The sequence below is a fragment of the Ascidia mentula genome, chromosome 8 (genome assembly GCF_947561715.1).
Source record: "Ascidia mentula chromosome 8, kaAscMent1.1, whole genome shotgun sequence".
NCBI classification, from domain to species: domain Eukaryota; kingdom Metazoa; phylum Chordata; class Ascidiacea; order Phlebobranchia; family Ascidiidae; genus Ascidia; species Ascidia mentula.
This window is the reverse complement of record NC_138573.1, coordinates 3,473,392-3,493,664: the sequence shown is the minus strand read 5'-3', so window position 1 is coordinate 3,493,664 and position 20,273 is coordinate 3,473,392. Positions and strand designations below refer to the sequence as shown.

Sequence of the window (20,273 nt, the reverse complement as noted above, 5' to 3'; positions counted from 1 at the left end):
AATGTTCGCACAAAAAAGCGTGTGATGAACCTTTCCTATCTATGACGTGAATATCAGATATCGATGCCAACGTTATCTGTAAGAATCGTCCTCAATAGGCTAAGCACGCTATTGGGAGACTTGCCTTCACGACAAAGTCTGGGTATATTAGCCGCTATATTTTGATTCGGATGTTCATTTTCAACGAGGCCTATGCGAAGTTCTCCACGTGCTGGCTTCTGCATCCGGAGTAAATGAGCTTCAACATTCCTGTATACACACCACCAGAACGCCGAGCATTCCAATTCAACCATCCCTCTGTCGGCGATTTGTTGCTGCTATGAAATTAACCCAGCTGGTGTAAAATATACAAACTATCAATCATATTGAGTTTTTTAAAATTATGTATTGAAAAAAAGCCATGAACAATAATTACAGCCTCTGGCTACTAAAAAGCAAAATTACTGACGCAAATTGCCAACGTTTCAAATTACTGCATAACCGCATTTTGATGGAAACGAGATGTTAAAGCACAAAGCGATCTTATCTCAATCACAACCACCTTTTCTGTTGCCACAAACGACCGTAAAGCGAACGTGGCTTTTTTCGCTTCAATCGGAAAATCCTGACTTAATCACTCATGAAGTTTGTCATGATTTAAGGGGGGGAGCTTTCATCGCGAGCTGCAATAAGTTCAAACTCAAGTCCATTGATTCGCGACCGCCTCAAAAACCGATTTCTGACATAACGATGACACGTGATACGTGACTTAAATTAAACAAATGAATCAAAAGGGAATGATAGAAAAAAGGAAATCCTTTACTGCTTTTGATTTTACTCTTGTGTGTCAGCGGGCTCAGCAAAAAATTCTGGAAAAATAGCCCGTCCCATTATGTTAAAAACTCTGGGAGTATCACCTTACGAATTGGTAGAAAGACCCACAAGGTGAAGTTATGACGTTTGTCTATCCACAAGAACGTTTCCCACCAGGGTACGCTGTTTGCTTGGCGTTGACATAACTGTTAGTCCAGGGTGAACCACATCTTAAGTAAATGCAGCACCTACGGAATTCTTTCAGGGACCTTTCGCCTAAAACATTATCTTGGCACTTCCTTGCTGATAACCTGCAATATGTGGTTGATGATATGGCGGCGTGCGGTCAACGAGCAGGACTGAGCGGGAAACGGGCTCGCGTACCACCTGGCATTAGTGATGTAAGCAACAGGTGCTTGTAAAATCTTGTTTCGCTAACCTCGGTTGGTTTGGAATTGCAGTGGCAAACCTTTCGGGCGCACTATGTTTGTAAACTTGTTAATTTTAGCGTATTTCACCTAATTTTGTTTCGTTTTTGTTTGCTGACCTCCAGAATTCGGTAATTTTTTTTCTTTTTGTTTACCTATTTTTTGCGTGACGACCCAGATGTTTTCCACTTCAGCGCGTGAGTCACCAACTGCAGAGCAATATACGTCTGCAGGTTTTCCATCACATATATCGACCGCTATTCTGCTTTGCTAAGGTGAAACTCTGTTTTTACACTGACAAACACTTGCACGAAAGTGTCTTGAAGGCAATATAACGTTGATAACGGCACAGAAATGGATGCATGGCATCAAAGTACGCAAATGGACGGAAAAATTGCGCTTTCATATTCATACTTGTATGCCGGACCGTTAATAAACGAACAAATGCGGTTGAGTGTTGGCGACTATAAGTTTTACACAGGAGCATTGAATATCGTGTATGCTTTGAAACCCAACGTGCAATTCGTATCTTGTTGAAATGTATGTAAGATTTGCAGTAAGAAAACAACGCACTCGCGAAATACAGCAGAAAACTTCCCGAGCTGTTGAGTACAGAATTAAATCGATATTTACTACTTAATATTGTGATCGGAAAACCAGCATTAGAGCGCACTTGGTAAGAACGTAAACACATGCTGGGGGAAAACGGAAACACCTTACGGTTGGAGGAATGCAATCAAAATCTACTGATTCGGCCAGCGGGGCAAGGTGGCGTTTCTGATGCTTAGTTTTAGGGAGAAAATAGTTTGGGTTAATTGCACATCGAAAAAGGAGCATCTACTGGCTTGACAAAGGTGATCAGTGGGTTCTTTTGGTTTTGCGAAACTCCGCGAAGATGCGTGAAACTAATTAGACAAAATAAATTTGTACCCATCAGCGTCGCTGCAGCTTAACAACGCCAGGGGGCCAATTAACTAACGCGGAAAAAGTATTTTAAACCCACGCATACAGCTACGTTATTCACCGAAAAATCGATGTCCCACAAATCCGGTTAAAACCAGAAACCCACGAATGAAAAAAACAGATAATAAAATTGGCTTCGGAAAGATTTTAAACTTGAACCGACAGAGTTAATTATAAATACACTCATTCGTGACAAAATGAATATGATGCAAATAATGCACGATTAAATATAAACTCGCTGAAATGCTGATGTTGCATCTGACGTGATATTAAAGTTGTGGTCTTATAATGAACGCCGGGCATACGAAAATAATGTTTAGGAATGGTAGTGTGCAATTATTTCGGCTTGTAACTTTCAACGGTTCTGAAAGAGCATTTCAGACGGAGTAACCAATGGTATAAGCCAATACGGTGTCAGGTGTCAACCTGCAGACAAGCATTGCCGCAAATTAACTGTGACTCATTCTAATTTTAGGGTGTGTAAAGCCCCTGATTCATGGTTTTGCATGATTTCTTAATGCGCTGAGGGCACGCGGGGTTTGAGGGTTTTGAGCTAAAACAGTGATTTTCAAAAAACGTCGTATTATGTTCGCCGACCGTAAAACCTCATTGGCGCTTTCTCAAAAGTCGCCAAAATGTTCGTCAAGTTCTACCATAATGTCAGTAATAAAACATATACCCTGTACGACGAGTGCACATCACGTGACCGGAAAAACAGTGCATCAAAAACGGCAAGGGAAAAAATATGAGAAGAAACGCCATTACATGAGCTACAAAACAAACAAAGAATTAAACGAACACGATAGACATAATACTGAATGGCAAAGAATCACGCGGGCGCGTGCACAGTAGTAAGGTGTGTAAACGCACACAGTCGGGCAGTTTTACGCGGCTTCGTACATAACAATATCGCTATGGTGAACCAACGCTGGTTAGTTTAAGCTTGAACGAAACGTTGGAAAAAAAGGGTTCAGGAAAACATCACAGTTTTTCCACACATGAGCGATAATACATCACGTGACCAGAGACGGTAACGTCATCGATGAAAATGTTGGGCAGACGGACGTGAATCTGAGAGAAAAGAAAATCCAAATGTAATTGCATGCATGCGGGGTCTAATCCCTTTCGTGGGTCCAAGTAGTGACGGCGCCTAAATGGGAGTGAGTGATGGACCGTCTTCTCTATGCGCTGCAGACAGAATGGAGTTAAGACCGTGGCCATAAACACGAGAGCCGTTGAGGTTTTGCGACGTTACGATGTGGGTTGGGCTTGTGCATTGGTTTATATTAATGCGGTTGTGCGGTTTGTTTATGCGTTTTAAAGTGGCGCAACGCGTTCGTGGCCAGGGAACATTTAAGTGTTGTAAATAGAAAAAAACAACAGATATATCAAAGACCTTTAAGAGAGCGTTTTAATATGTTAAGTACAAAGTCAAGTAAAGTACAACACTACACATAACCTTTTTGGAAATATAAGATTTAATTTAACCATTGTTGCGATTAACTACGAAAGGATTTTAGTGTAATTTGATAAAAATATATCAGCAACGAATTTGCCGCACCGTAGTGTTTTTAAAACTGATACAGAAAAAAAAACAAATCAAGAGGGATATTGGCACTGTTTGTTGTCAGACGTTAAGAAAACACATTTTAATCGCTTTGCCCGGGTTACACAAAACACCTGTTGTTACTGAGCTGTCAAATTTATATTTCCAGACAAAGGAATGACAAAGGAAAAGGGCATTAGTGGTTTCACGAGACGGCGCGGAGAGCATACGATGTAAATTGCGGTAAGATTGTTTTGTGAAACTTTACTGTTGCGATATGTTTTTATGTAAAGCCGATTAAGAACAGGTGCTAGACAGCACATCGTCTACAAGAAAACCTCAAGTTGGACCTCAAGTGTTCTTTACATTGTGAAGTTTATGAAGTGTTGAAAGTAGATTGTTTATCGGCGGTTAATTTGATAGTTGTGTTGTTTTTCATTCCAACTGCGTTGGGTGTATCTGACCAATTTTACGATATAGTCGAAAGGGGAATTTTTGTCAACAAAAATACACCAGGCAACAATCATTGCCTGTCTGGCAAAACGTAAATACCAACGACAAGAACAAAAATAATGGGATATTAAGTCAAATAAATATTAAGCGGAGACACACCTTTATGCTGCAGGCATAATCATACTCTCCACATTTTACAGAGAACAAAACTAAAATTAGATTTTTCTGTTTGTTATTGTTTTATTTTGACAAAAACATCGCAACATAAAATAACCCATTTACCTTTAGGCAAAATCGTCGAAACCTCGCAGGAGGGATTTGTCCAGTGGGGTTTCGAATTTCCACAACATACCCAGCACTTGAGATAGGAAAGTGACAGCAGAGGTGTCGCAGAGGAATGCTGAGTCTTCATAGATATGCTGGCACCCCTGAACGAGACAGACAAGTTGATGACTTTTACCCTAAGCTCGGGGGATTAAGGATCAAGTGTTTGGCAGCGAAATATTTGTTTGAATTGCATTAGCGGAGCATTATCTTGAAGGTCTTTTGTTAACTCTAATACGTAGGACAAACTGTTCATACTATCGCACTTAAAACTTTTTGAAACTTTGAGAAATCGTTAGGGACTTATGAAATGAGTTATGAAAACGGTAAAAGCTCACTGAAGACCATAACAAAACCAGTAATAGTAAAGTTGATTCAGAAGTTTGTGTATGTTATTATAACTCATTATGCCGCATTGTTAGCTTCTATTGCTTTCACAACTTATGATCACGTATTTCAATGTGGGGTTGATTCAGTCACGGAGTTGCACAAAACGTTAACCCGGAAAAGTTCGCCGCATATCGAATCACAGCAAATTGGGCGTTGGTGCCACAAAGAAAATACTTACCACCCAGGTGGAAAACCCACACCGGAAAGTAACGGCGACCCTCAGAAAACAGACGTGAAACCGCAGCAAGGCAGCAAACGAAGCAAACTCGAGAGCAGATTTGCGACCTGAACGCCCTACGAGCGTCGCTCCACCGATAATTGAAGAAACAATATCTTGACAGCCACCTCGGCCACTTACTATGTGACAACCCGGCCTTGGGGATTGGAAATTAGAGAACAGACTTATGGAGGAACGTCAAAAACGAAGCATAAATTTGATTTCTTGAGAATGGGATATAGATAATATACGGTGCTAAAGGAGCTTTGGTTGGAGAGGAACGGAAACGGTATTAGGCGTTGAACTCATTCTTGTAAACAGGATGACATTTTTATAACGTATGGGGCGTTGTTTCTGTTTTAATTTTTGACATGTAAAAGGATATAGAGTTTTAGACACTTTCGTGTAAAGTTTTCTGTTTTAAACTGTGCCGTCCGCGACATTAACGTTTATTTCTGTAAACAAGTATATTAATTTTTTCAATTGTCAAAAATGGCTAGATTTTATGTGAAACATAAGGGTTCGAAATTAAAGTCAGTGAAGTACACGAAAAAACACGGTTTCCTAATACACCGATTTTCTAAACCTGGTTCAGCAACTCGAGGGACCTCAGTAACACCGACGAAGGTCGAGAGGATTTACAGTAAACGGATTAACGGTAAACAAGAATGCGCTTTTGGTTTGAGAGTTTTCGACGGTTGCGGATGTTTTCAGTTCTATGAAATACAAACAATTCGCTGCACAGTCGTTAAGCTCCACCGAGTATTACGTACAATTATGTAGTAGCCCTATAACCGTTAAATACACAGGAAAAATATCAACGATGCCGGATTTCAGGCGGCTCGAAAAAAAGGCTCTCGTATTTATAAATAATTTTATTAATTTATCTTCTGTTACAAAATCCTTTTCAATTTCATTAAGATTTAAACGGAAAAATGCAACCATACCCAGCGAAAAGTAGATTACATCAGATGGTTAATTGAAAGCACAGATGCATGCCCCAAACCGTACAGATGTGCATGTTTCAACAAAACAACTTGGCTCATAACAAGTTTGCTACGAAAGACCCAACGATAACGCTGGCTCCCCACAACGATACACCAATCAGTACACAAAGAACAAAAGTAAAAAAAACACTCAAAAAGTTACGCAGGCGAAACCCAAGGTTGACGTCCAGACGTCAGTCAATCCTAAAACCGTTTGTGGGGGCAGTGTGAACTGCTGAACAAGAAAACAACAAATTTTTGCATCCAAATAAGGAGATCCTTCCTGTTTCGGCAGCAGAGATACGGTCATAACAAGGTAACGCGAATACGCAGCAGGTTTGTTGGTTACATTAGCGCGCGAGTTCTGTGTGAATTAACGGTGATTTTTGCCACTTCGATGACTTTGCATAGCACGAACGCATTAAAAGCGTCCGGTCGCAGCGTAATTTGCCGTAAAACGTTCGTGCTTTTACAGCAAACAAGGATAATTCTGACGTTAGGTGCTTAGCTCACGCAGCTCTTTCGAAGACAAGAAAGTCGTTTTGTTTTTTGTCCAAATATTAAAAACGATGAACAAGTGGGCGACTTCCTGTACCTCTCAAAACACCAAGCTCAAAACCAAATAAGCATTAAAATTCCATTTACGCAAACGTTATATGTCAGGCAGTGGGAATGATTATCCGCTGAACAAAAGCGACAATGGAAACGGAAAGCAGACGACAACACCGCCCTGCGCAAGTATTGTCAAGGTATTAGCCATTCGAATTCCCGGCAAATCGGATAGAAAGGATAGAACTGCGTTGCTTATCGAAACCGTTGCAGCTTATAAGGAGGCAAAAACACGCAGGTTGTTGTTTAATGGATTCTTGAGACTGCGTACACACTTCCAGGGACAAGAAAATGTAGCTTTGATGTAAAATATTTTATGTAGGCCCATTAAGAAGTACAGCTCGATGTGGTCCAGAAAATATGGCGTTTTTTAACTTTCTTAAAACACGTTCACGCAGCCATGCACTGTTCACACAGCACAGTCAATTCTGGCCCCGATTACTATCAATTACACAAGACAATAAATACTATGGGCGCCTGACTCGATAACCGTAATGGTTTTTGTTTCTTTCGTGTATTGTGTGTCTGCGTAGTTCTTTGCGCATGATTTTATAATTTGATTTATTCAACCCCACATTTCGCGTATATATAAAACGCATTGCTGTGCTGAAAAAACACCTCATAGCTATAGACATATAGGTCGGCATTCGTGATCCTCATTATAAAGGTTTGGGAAATGGAAAACAGTGCGCATGTTAAAGGTACAAGTCATGTACAATTTATCAAATATATGACAAAAACAACAGGTTGTTTCTTTGTTAACACCTGAACGTTAACTTTGTATACAGATTTCAATAATTTACAGACCTATATTGGGTTCACAAATGCAGACCTAACTGTGATGTGGTTTTTAGCATCTACAATGAAAGTAGGCAGAAATCAGAGCTTAACCCACCTTAGCGACTTCGGAGATCTTTGGCAACCACAGTGTTAAGTTCTGGTCATGCACTCCCACCAACATCAACAAGTGAAACATGTCGTCTTTACCCATGCGTTGTTGCATGATTTGCGTCTGTGCCGCAGAATCGCCCGCAGATATCCTGGCTACGACGTCACAGAGACGGGATAACGCGGCGACTTCTTTTTCATTGCTGCCAAAACATGTTTTGTAAGTCTGTAAGTGGGTGGAGGTATCGGTGGAAGTTTCTGGAAGGAAGGCAATTTCGAGGTAGAGTTACAGATAAATTTTCGTTCCGAAACGCTCGTGCAGCGAAAAATCAATGCGAAAGTTTGAACAAAACATGTGGTGTAGTGCGTGGGAGTCGCCTTTGAATTAAGAATTATCGTCACTTCGATTTATACTGAAATCAATTTGTCGTATTGATAATCGCATCCCATGTTACACTAGCCGTGTAAAGTGTCCTAGAAGGGTGAAAATCAACTGACATTTTTCAAAACTTGTAAACGAATAAAGCGGTCGTTTTTTTTACTTATGTGTTCAAAAAGTGGTACTTACGATCTGAAATGTTTGCAAGCGACAGCCAAGAAACTAAGCGATCAGTGACGTCATGTCACAAATCCAAAAAAAGAACATCGATTGTGATGGAATAAAAGCAGGCACTTAATGCAATGGGTTACACTTCAAATCGATTTCAACTTCTTAAAAATAGAAACGAACGACTTGTAAACCTCAAACGAATTAAAAGTGGACGCGGTTTTTTGTCATCTGTTGCTAGGCAACGAACCAGGCCAGAATAAAAACCTCGAAGTTTAACGATTTCCAGCTCAGTTCATCTGGTAGCTGAAAATACCTTCAACGCGCAAGTTTTTTTTATAACATATGTTTATATTTATATCATTGGTAGATAACACACCAGCGAGCGAAATCCCATTTCTAACTATTAGAATTGTTAATATTTCATGACCTTTTTGTACCACGGGGCTCAGTTTTCTTGTGGTTTAAATAAGCGGTCAACTGTGCCGTTATTATGTATGTGTTAAAACATATTATTACAACTCCGGGCCTCTTTTTAAAAAAAGATATGACCCGCATCTTAAAAAAGACTCATTTAACCACAGCATCAGGTACCTTGAACCGCTGCTGATTATGACGTCATGAGCATCTTTCCGACTGTCGCGATGTGACAATTTCCGCGACGAACCTTCAGACTTCGTCGAAGCGCGATTGCCTGAAAAAACATATTTCTGTACAAAGCAATCGATTCCAAACCAAAAAGGCTGTTCAACACAACAATAATAATATTAACAATTTATGCGGAACGCATTATTGTCATATACACAGTACGTCTGAAGTGTTTCGGAAGAGAAGGTTACAGGCTTACAGAGTTCTAGCAGTAAGTTTGTGTCCAAGGTTTTTGGGAAAAACAATTAATTATTTTTTAATTTTTATCTTGAATCATCATATAAATACTATTCAGGTATTCGGAAGTTTAAACGAACGCGTGCTATCACGTGGTTTACTGCAGCTCGTCAACGCAAGAACGAGTGGAAGAGTAATGATGTGGTAATAATTTACACTGGAAGTTGTAGCGCGTTTCAACTGTATTTGTGGGATTATGCGCTCACAAAAGTTTGGGAAACACAGCGACGCACGCGAATCACACAAACAAGCTGCAATCACAAAACAAAGCCTAAACGAACTGGGAACCATGCATGCAATGCACAGCGTTCCGAGCTAAATGGGACCTAACCGCAGAAATTGGTTTTCACTCAAGCACGGGGTCTTGGCTATTTGCGTAACAGATAACATTGTTTTGGCGGTGGATTAACCAGGTTCGGCGGGTCAAAGTGGGGGTGGGGGAAGAAGGCATGGGACGGCGGTTTGCCATTACCACATACTCACTCAACTTACAAGAGGGATGGAATTTGCGAAATACATTTTTTTTGTTAAGTTTAAAAGCCAGTTCGTATAAAAAGCAAATGCGAAGACAAATAAAAATATTTTTATTCAAACAAAACTTAACCGAAAACTATTTTGGGATATTGTATCAAGTTTTTAAAAAAAATACTTTTATTTACATTACGATATGCAAACCTAGCCTTGTTAAAGAGCGCACAACCAGCCTGTTTTCTTAATTTTCATGTTATGTATTAATATTTTATTCAACCAACACAACTACTTTGTCTAGCGTTTGGTTTGTTGACAACTTCGTTGCATTAATCCGAACAATCCGGTGGAGCCGAAAAGCTTATCGATCTAGGATTCTCACCAAGAAACCAATCACCTCCGACAGCCACCGTGCCGCCGCTAGGTGGCAGGTCCGGTCCCTCGCCCTTCCTCGCTTCAGGGAGTTCCCCGTTAGTGTTACCTTGCAGAGATTGGACAGTCGCGATTATGACGTCCCACGCGAAGAAAACACGACGTCGGCTGTAAAAAAGACGCAGAAATAATAGAACTGTTTACGAGAAATAAAATATTGTGAATAGTTGTTGGATAAATACGTTTCGAATAGAAATCACTTTCGAATTTGCAGACATCTATTTTTTCTGACATTGAGTTTATTTCACAACTGTAAAATCAAACCTTAGAACTGTTTATGTATGTGCACAATTACCGCAGTCTACATTCGCACCTGAAAAGGCGTGAAGTACTTTTCATTCCATGGGTAAAAACGCCCTCTAGCGCCGCCACGAGTGACAGCAAAAGTTTTGTGTACAACGCTGGAGGGCTTGAGAGCTTAGATTGACTTAATTCACGGGAGGGGTGGTGGAAGTATTTGTAAATGTCGTTTACTGACTGTCCCACTCGTTCTTGAAGTTCTGGTATGGCAGCTGCAGCGGAAAATCTGAAAATATTCAAAAACAGTTGATTACAGTGATATGTTTCTGCTAGACCCGTGCAGGAGCCTTGTCCAAGAGTAACCTATGTTTACATACGATTATTAACACATTAAAACGTATGACAAGAAAAATACAAATGACTTGACAGCAACTAGACAGATATTATTTTACGGTATTCGACCTGGTAGCAGTCATCCGTGACAAATTTGTGACGAATCTCATCACATTTTCTCCGTGAGGAGCGGTTTCGGCCAGCAGGAGGCGCTCTGTGCTGTTGTCGTCAACATTTTTACCCAGCCAACGACAGCAGGGAAAGGCGTACGTCTGTGATAATTAACTTTTTTACTAATGGTGCACAGACGCGGTTAGACCGACATTTAAATTGCATATGAGTGTTGAACGCAGTTAAAGCAAGTGACCATTTTACGACAAAAAAAGATATATCCTGAAATACTAACAAGCAACTACATTTTGTCCTATTAGATAAACCGGTTAACATTAATTAAATCAGCATTTGCAATGTCACAATAGGTACAGTTGGCGGGTATACCATATATTATTTCTGTTTTTTGTGTGAATGAAACACTCGCCTGCCCAGTGAAGAGATTTCGAGCAACAACCGAATCCAGAAGCCACTTGGGAAGCATCCCTGAGTTGTCGTGACCCACTGTCAACGTTGTCATCACTCCTAAGTTCTGATGCTAGGAATTGTACAATAGAAATGTCTGTGTTTAGAAATGTTTGTGTTTTCAGAATACTGATGATGCTCTAAGGGCGAAATATATATATTTCTATAATAAGTGCCTTGGAAAATTGTGTAATAATAACCTATAGGTTAGTCTTCGTAGTAACTTTTAACAGCAATGGAGGGACTCTGTTTCGACCTCAAGTGTCTCATTGGTGTAACCAACCTTCTGGGCTTTTTTTGGTCTTTACAGTTCAAACCATTACACAAGATGATTTAAATCTGTTTATGCGACACAAGAAGTGATTACGTACGTCCAGAAGATACAACGTAGAACACAGTTTACACGCATGAATTAATGTAGACTGGTTCCATTACATGTATGCGTATACCTTAAAGGTAAACTCCAGGCAGTTCTTTGGAACAGAAATTGTTTCTGTATTGCAGAGTTCGCCTCCTATTCTCATGTACACATTAGCAGTTGTCTGCGAAGCACCAGCGAACTGGCGGCCGGGTATTACCCACACTTGGTACTCGATCACTGCGAGCAAAAGAACAGGATTTATTAGGCGCCTGATAATTTTTGGTTTTTGTAAATAAACTTACCAGTTTTAGGGAAGGAATTTGTAAAACAAGTGAAATCGGCGGCGTTGAGGGATAGGAGGTGAATGAGGAACTGTTCGCACTGGTCGTCACATTGAAGAAGGGAATAGCGTTTGTACATCACGCTTTATAAAACGAAAATATTAGAAAAAAAACAGTCTCTTAAGGGGTTTATTTTTCACTGATTCTAAATATTTCCTTTAAAGTTTGTTTTTAGTTAATACGAGACAAATGTATTTGACCAAGAAAAAAACATACTTGAGGAGTTTTCGGTCGCTGAGTAATGTTTTCAGGTAGGAATGCAATTGCTTCTGTTCTAATGCAAGTCTTATCCAAGCACGACTCCGACCCACCTCAGTTTGTATGTCACGCATGCTGCATATTCTCCTGCACATTTACAAGTAAATAAAAAGACGATGGCCTCGAACCACCAAGATAAGTTGTTGTCAGATAAAAGGCTAATCAACTTATCAAAGCAGCTCTAATAGCGAAGACCAAGGTGATTGTTAACAACAAGACACAGTGAAAAAAATTTAGGAGTAAAACAACACACGTGATTCGGCTGAACTGTGACGTCACAATATGTCAACAAGATCGGGCGCGCTGTAAACACAAGTGTAATATTACTGCGTAGGCAGCGAATTGAGGAAATACCTGATAGAGGATAGGAGGTCATAACTTGATGGAGGAACGATTTGGTGGAGTGAGGTCGATAGTAACGATATATCGCTCGATCGTCGACTCGCTGTGAACAGATAAACATGTTTTGGTGTAAGACTCATAACTAGTTTTGCTGGAGATACGGACGCAGGTGCTAGATTGTGCCGTAAGCGATATGAAAATTGAATTCCAGTCGGAAATATAGTTCAAAACTAAAGATTTGGTTCTTAATTTCGTGCCATTCACTTCAAAAGTTGATTACTAACAACTCGAAAAAGAGCACCTTGTTATATATGTGTTCTGTGAAAATTTTGTATCGAAGTAATGTTCTACTATAGCAAAATTTGCACCTCTTGCAGCCACTGCATATACATCAGCACTAACGGCAACCACTGGGTTATTTATGCACAGAACAAAATGCGACGTCTCAACATCATTCAAATACGCGGATGTCATGCAATTATTACCAATCTTAAAACGCCAAACAACTTCACTTTGCATACAACCGCAACAAACCGCATTACTCATCGTCATACGTTGCAACTTCACTAACTTTGTATCTGGTGCCGGTGTGACGCGTCCGAATTCCGCTTGCGCTGGAAAGAACGGGGCAGGGAATAGTAGGAAGAATTGCGGTCGAATCCGCTATCTCCTCCCTCGTCTCCCAACAGGGACGGGGAACTCCCGCTCAGGTGCTGGAGGGCGTGCTTCTTTATCTGTTTCTCCTGTTCTTGCATGTCGTATTGAATGAGGTGGGACCACAGCGCCGACTTGCCCTGAAAGGAAAAACCCACAGTTGAGATTACAAAAGAGCTCTGAGGGGGATTACCCTGGGGAATTTGTTCCCATTCACAATAGGTGCAGGGGAATTTTTTTTGTGAGAAACTTTTCGCAGAAACAGGGAAGCATCACCTAAATTGGATTATATATGTCACACTTGGCAATGAATGGACAGAAACCCCAAAACCACCATAAATACTACACAGTGATTTTCAGAACTAAAGAAACCTTTTTGGTATTTTGGAAAATAAATTAAAAAAATGCCATTCAACCAAGGTAAAGAATAGCATAACCATTTTGATTAAATGCAACTTACCCTTTTGTGGTTGGTCAGCAAACCATGGCTCCACACTTTCTCAAGAAGGTCACACAGGCTTGCAATCCATGTGTTCTCTTCAAGATCAGAAAGGCACAGTTCTCCGTGGCCCAATTCTATGGCTTCTTGGCCCATTTTACCAACCAGGATTTTCTTGGTCTGGAAAGTTGACATGTTAATTTTTAAATATGATAATGTAATCTATAGTTAATTTTGTTTAACTTAAGCTGCATTTTGATCCTGTGGTTTAAGAGACAAACCAAAGCACATTTTTTGTCAGACATTATGAAATCGAACAACCACAGGTTTCCAATTAATAATAAAATTAAAAAGTGATGCAAAACACACTGTGACCTTGCAGCCACACAAACAATGCATGTTTAAAGGAAACCATCTGAGGCTTTCTATCATATGCAGGTAGTGCAATAGAGGAACTGACAGTAGTACAACAGCTTATGACGGAAGGTTTCGTCCTAACGTCAACAAGCTTTCAGTGAGTTAATCATAACTGTCATGTGCAATGATGGATTGTAGAAAATCCACTCGTGCGCAAACAACAACAAACACACATGTGGTTTAAAGGTAAAAAAGACTACAGGGTTTATTTAGAACAGCAACTGATCCAGTATAGTTACAAAGTTTGGCACATACAAGTTCAGAAAAATAAAATTTTGATATAATATTGCATAAAGACTACGATACACAAAAGTACAAATCCCACATACCTTTAATTTTACATCCTTTAGGAGCTTTTCAACAAACTTCCAGTTAGTTTGTGCTATTACTTCTGGTGAATACTCCGACATACTTGGTTGCCGCAGCAACTTGGATCTTGCTTGCTGGATTTTCTTCTGTTAACCCAATTGTAAAAGCAAAAGTAAAAACTTGTCTGCACCAACTAGGTCAAATAGAGTAAGTGGCAAACTGGATGAGAGTAGTGACATAACATTATGTGAACAAATCATCACATTAATCTGTGACTAAACGCTACAATGGTGATTAAGGCATTTTAAACAGTCCTATTCTCCAGTTGTAGGCAAAGTGGGAGCTCAACATTGGCAGCATCAAGATGTTTTTGTCAACTTAAATTTGCAAGTTAAATTTTATTTCTTTCCACTGATTTGGAACCATATCTACCATTCTACATACTCTATATTTATAATACTTACCCATTTCTGAGATGGTTGCCTGAACGCAACACGTGACTCATCCTGACGACGCAAATGTCTTTTCTTACTGCCAATGCCTTCAGACTCCAGAAGGTTGGACTGAATAAAATGTTATGATTACAGCAAGAAAAGTTACTTTAATAAATATCATTGTGTTATGTTAACCTGTAAATTGGGCAATGTTCCAGGCATGGACATAATGTTGATTCCAGAATCATTTGAGGAAAGTTGCCCGTGGACAATGTGTGGTGGAACACTTACGAGGTCGATGTGAGTCAGACGCTTCTGAACAGCTGATTCTGAAAAAAAGAATTACCATAAATTACTTTAAGGAACATTTATTCCTAAAATAATATGAAATAAGACAATATTTTGCTCTGTTATTCTCAATGCTTATAAAAGTTGTACGTGCCAGGTTTTCAGTTGTAAGCAGGGCATGTTTAAGTCTATAGTGAGCCTTTTCATTTTTATCCTCTCTGTATTGTTGTCTATAGACACAGACGATGCTTTGTGACAAAGATGACATACGAGATTTTTTTATCAATGGTTTGATATCTTGAAAGTCATAATATGATGTCGATGAAACAGAGAAACTTCTGGTTGGAGTGGCAGCAAGATCGGCCGAAGTAGGACTTCGTACATCAGGTGGAAGTTTTGCCTGTTCTATACGATCATCGAACAGTCTTAAAAAGTTGTCCTACAAAGACAAAGTACCTTGTATTTCGGAGCATTATTACCTTGCTCCCAATCAATATTATGATAAAAACAGGCATGGAACAAGTATTGATTTTAATGACATTTCCACATCCATTAGCAACATTTACCTTTGCATCTTGCTCACTCCCCTGGGCTTGGTGGGCGATAATGGCATTGTCCACAAGCGAGGCAAACATTTGAGTGTCCAGGAATGAACATAAAAATCTTAAGTGTGCTTCCGGTTGGTCAGACAGAAAAGAGGTCTGGATAACAGGGTATATATATATTTTTATTTATAACTGTTATTTTAGCCTTGAACACTAAACTTAAACATATCAGAATGCACAAAAATGTACAGACAATACCTAATTTACAAACCCATCAACAGAAATAACTTAACAATATTGTAGTTAAAGTGATAATTGTAAGCATTGAACCTTGTCAAAGTTGTCTTGTGTGTCAACAGAAAAGTTCCATGCACCACTCTCGTCCTGACTTGGATGGATAATGAACTTGTCATATTGCGCAAATACAGAAAGGAATGACGCAGCAACTGTCTCCCTCACAGCAATGTTATATTTATGTTCCTTTACCACACTTCCAATTGCCTACGAAGCAAATTTTGCAGTGGATTTTATGTTGAACAACTATGTAACATCTTGTACCAACCACGAGTGATATGAACTACACAAAAACTACTCAAGAAAAATCAAGAAAGGTTATTATTCTTTGATAAACATACCATTTGGTTTCCAGTGGCATTTTGGTTTGAACTGCTTACATTGGCATGCAAAGTGCCCAGGTCATCAACTGTGTCGATCAGACCTGCTCTCTGTGCTAAACTTGCAACACGAGACAGTGTTTCGTTGCTTCTAAGATTCGGTGAATTTAGTGGGTTCTGGCCTGCATAAAACAAAGGTTACAGGCAACCTATACACAATCTTTTTAGAAGCAAATAGTCAAACCTTGTGAGTTGTTGTTGTCAGTTGTAGGTGAGTTTTCATTATTACCTATATCTTCAAACTGGGAAACCCCATTTTCAAGCTAAATAAATGCATGAACAACATCAATGATTTATAAAAGCTTTAATAAAAAATATCAGAATTTTTGTTTCTTTAAACAGTAGAATATTACCTCCTCCTGATAATCTTCAAGAAAGTGTTTAATCTTGCAAACAATTTCCACTTGGTTGGGAAAAGTTGGCTGTTCCTCTGGACATTCAACCACAAAATCATCCAGGTCGACAAAACACTGGTTGACCTTTGTGAGGGTTTTCAAAATAATTATATGTTCATTGAAATATATCTATGTTACTGCATAATGCTGCAAAACTAACAATTAGGAGACTCTAGCCATCAAAGGAGAGACTCTACCCACAATTTGTGTTCAATAACTTTAAACATAAGAGGTCCAATGTACCGGTTGATTTACAGAACATTGATTGCATGTTTAAAGAGGAGGTTGTCGGATATTACATTTCCTGTTGTGGGCATACAACCTCGTACAATTGAACATTTACAGTGAGATTAATAACCACACCAACAAAACAAGCATGACTCAGACATGTATAAATTCAAATCTACTTAAAACCTTGCTAAGACTAATTATGATTTCAAAAACTGTTATATTTAATATTATTTGTAAATACAAATAGTCAAATTAATGTTGAATCTTATAAATAGGTAAAAAACAAAAGTAATAGGTGGCAATATTGGTTTCAAAGCATTTACCTCTAAAGCTTGACGAATAAGTTTTTTTTCTTTGTCTTTGATTAACACACCGATAATATATGGAACAGGCGCATCGAAAAAATGTGCCGCAAGTTCATATGGAAGCACTGATACATATGTGTGTGGCCATTGGAATGGAAAAAGTAACGACGTTATTCCTTCAGCAACTGTCATCATTTTTTTGCTATCTGTTATGAAATAATATGTTTGTAATAACAGTAATTTAGGCAGTTAACAGACCATGCAAAATATAGTTATTTCCAAGAAAGGTTCATATTACCTGTATCTCATAAGGAAAAATACTATGGAAAGTATTTTGTTAAATTTGATATTAATTAAGAAAAAAAATACGGTTCCTGTACAATACCAAAGTATGTCAGCTCTGACACGCTACTATGGTGACTAAACAAACTGTTTAGTTGAAATTTGTACCTGGCAAGTGGGTAACTTACCTTTAGAAACCAGCAAAATTTGATGCTCCAACAACAGGGAAGTGAGGAGGTTCATTAGGTTCTTGGCACCCCCGACCAAGCGTATAACATCGGTCAAATTAATATCAAGCAAGGGTAGTTCGGTGGATTCTGGCAGTTGAACGATTACTGGATCATTATGACCCAAACATGTGATTTTCAAACTACATCCTGGGGACAGCATTGGGACCTACAAGGGAAAATACATTCATTATTCATGTGAATGCCATTCAAATTATGATTTGATATAATATGGTGAACCTTGCACAGCCATGAACCATCTGGTGGCAACTAATATAAGGGATGAGTAACATAATGAATATGTGTATTTGGGAAGTTCTGTTGTAACTCAAATCATGTAGTCACAGTGTTTACTTGTATTCATACATAAGGCTCTGCACTGAAATACATTTTCAGCTATTTTAATATTCATCCATCTTAACAGATTTGCTCACACTCGATGCAAACATAGACTTTTGCATACAATACATGTTTTGTTATTATCTTACATGGCAGCCACTCAACACATGAGGGGTAATATATTAACAATGTACTTGATTCACCTCATACAGAAGGTTGTAAATATAGCTTTCCATTGGCAGAGTTGCACCACCAGTGGAAGGAAGTGGGTTCTCGCTCACAAACATCCTGTATAAGGCTCGAAGAACTTTTTCGCAGGTGCTTATCCAGCCAAGTTGTGTGATGAAGCCCATACATTTTTCAACATAAACTCTTTTTCCCTCTGGCTTGGTGAGAAGCATTAAATCTGCAATCATAAAACTACAGGATGCTTCTTGTTCCCCCTGCTGTGTTTTGTCTGCCTATGGCCACCATAAAACAGCAAGTGGGCCAAACAAACAATGGTGGGACAGCAAAAGACTGGTCAATAAAACTGGGGGCAAAATATAATTTGTTGACTTGGTCACAAACTTAAACACTGACAAACAGAAAATACATTTCCTTTTTATGCTCGAATGTGATCTCAATTGTTAATGTTGTGGAATTTTAAATGTGAAAAACACATTTTACCCTTGGTTTATCATAGGTGCAAATATTGGGACACAGACCTAGGATATCACTTTCCAATTTTGGGTTGACACAAGGTTCAAAAAAAGTGAGTGCATGTCCATAAGTCCTGCTTCCGTCCTCCCTGGTGATGATGAAAGAATGAAAGTGGGCGTCAGATGGAGGAGAATCCCCAATTTCAATTGTTATGCCACCTGGTGTGCAGAGTTTCCAAAGCTGCGTTAATGCACAAAATATTTACATTGATTTTACAGAAACAATGAAAAGACAATCAGAAACCAGAAAGTTTTTACCAGCAAGAACAGATGTCTTTTGACAATACTTTTGAGTATACACTATACACATACCTCTGCAGAATTCCACTGGTTTTCCGGTAAATTGATAGGGAAGTGGGTCAAAACTGATGAGTTGAATCGCTTTTCTCTCACAGTATCTGAACAAAAAACAATATAGAGAAAGTACCCTTTTTATTACACTACATAAACAGTCTAGATTGGAAAAAGCGACAATCTGGGCAAAAAAATTAACTAACAAATTATTATATGAGAGAACATTGGGTAGTTGATACAATCAGCGTTAGTCAAACAAAAACAAATTGTACTGGGAAATAACAAACTTTCCTGATGGTAAACAGTTAGGAGACATAACTTATACACACGCACACCTGGTGAAGTTGGGTCTTCGAAGTGTTTGTACAAAGTTGGCTTTTCAGAGTCAGATAAACCACAAGTAAAAAAGTAGTCAATGAAGCGATTCATGCCCTTGTTTAGGTTTTGTACTTCTGGCTGATGAACCACCATTGTTCCATTACAAAACACCAGTTTATGTCGACTGGCGTCACTTTGGTTAAAACAGTTCCCTACGACCTTACGTATTAAACCAGTTTCTTTCGTCAGAATGGACTATCCTACTACAGATTAACGCTCAATTGACACAACAGAAATTACATAAAGCTCGCTCGTGACTGACCAGACTTAAAGTATATTCTATATTTCTTCGGAAAATGGTTTATTTCGATAAATATACGATGTTTCATTACGTTCACATGAAGTAAGGCGTTGCTATACTATCGTGAGAAAACCGCCATCGTAATAAATTCAAAGCACACCATTATGTATTTTTTGTTCCTTATACCAGTGCGCGTGACACTCACCAACGAGAACAACAACAAACACCAAGAACCAACACGACGAAATGCAAACAACACGAAATCTTTGGTCAATGATGCGTTAAGTTAAAAGTCCGCACAGGAACAAGTGAACCATGACCACATAAAAACAATATTGTAAGATTTAGTTTTGGCCCTGTTTTTTTGAGGTGAATGGTAAATATTTTATATCTATCACTAGCACTGGCTGTCAGTTACGCCCGTATATGTTAAATTGGACTCTACCTTCAGAAACGGTCGCTCAATTTCATACAGGCCTCATTTGTTTTGTAGGTGGTCACTAAGGTTTGAATCAAGACTAAAAAGGGGAAGATTTTTGGAAGAATACCACGACAAAATTGTTGCCGGGACAAATGAAACACTGTTTGTGTGTACTGCATATTACATTTACTTTTTTATCCAATTAATCACAATAACAAGTCTAAAATAACACTTACTTGAATAAAGGTTAGGCATTGATGGGGGTGAACAGGATAGTTCATGTTAGTATTACTATGAGGTCATTCCTAACGGAAAACTTC

The 20,273-nt window shown here is 39.0% G+C and overlaps 1 protein-coding gene across 3 annotated transcripts; it reads right to left on the bottom strand.

Moving 5' to 3' along the window:
- Positions 1 to 1,442: 1,442 nt before the first annotated feature.
- Positions 1,443 to 19,701, bottom strand: LOC145910921 (DENN domain-containing protein 5B-like). 3 transcript variants are annotated; one of them, XM_082998140.1, is made up of 29 exons: positions 19,249 to 19,701; positions 18,932 to 19,017; positions 18,626 to 18,800; positions 18,122 to 18,324; positions 17,541 to 17,748; positions 17,089 to 17,276; positions 16,493 to 16,618; positions 16,324 to 16,402; positions 16,101 to 16,261; positions 15,796 to 15,966; positions 15,487 to 15,621; positions 15,191 to 15,359; positions 14,828 to 14,961; positions 14,663 to 14,761; positions 14,219 to 14,344; positions 13,494 to 13,652; positions 12,951 to 13,173; positions 12,392 to 12,482; positions 11,996 to 12,124; positions 11,741 to 11,862; positions 11,527 to 11,675; positions 11,040 to 11,150; positions 10,631 to 10,773; positions 10,242 to 10,454; positions 9,879 to 10,036; positions 8,738 to 8,837; positions 7,604 to 7,799; positions 4,465 to 4,610; positions 1,443 to 3,371 (listed from the first exon to the last, which is right to left on the bottom strand). In XM_082998140.1, the coding sequence occupies exons 1-28, from the start codon at positions 19,382 to 19,384 to the stop codon at positions 4,467 to 4,469; spliced, it is 4,134 nt and encodes a 1,377-aa protein (XP_082854266.1). In that variant the 5' UTR covers positions 19,385 to 19,701; the 3' UTR covers positions 1,443 to 3,371; positions 4,465 to 4,466. The 3 variants fall into 3 exon arrangements, with proteins under 3 accessions (XP_082854266.1, XP_082854267.1, XP_082854265.1); XM_082998141.1 differs by having other exon boundaries at positions 1,444 to 3,254; positions 9,894 to 10,036; XM_082998139.1 differs by having other exon boundaries at positions 1,446 to 3,254.
- Positions 19,702 to 20,273: the final 572 nt, after the last annotated feature.

Bases quoted from the DNA above. Each gene is read 5' to 3' on its own strand.
- LOC145910921 (XM_082998140.1), bottom strand. From the start codon at position 19,384: ATGGTGGTTCATCAGCCAGAAGTACAAAACCTAAACAAGGGCATGAAT. The intron at 19,018-19,248 runs GTGTGCGTGTGT...TTTTTTGTTCAG, and splicing joins CGAAGACCCAACTTCACCAG to ATACTGTGAGAGAAAAGCGA. The intron at 12,483-12,950 runs GTTAGTGAAGTT...ATCTGTTCACAG, and splicing joins ACACCGGCACCAGATACAAA to CGAGTCGACGATCGAGCGAT.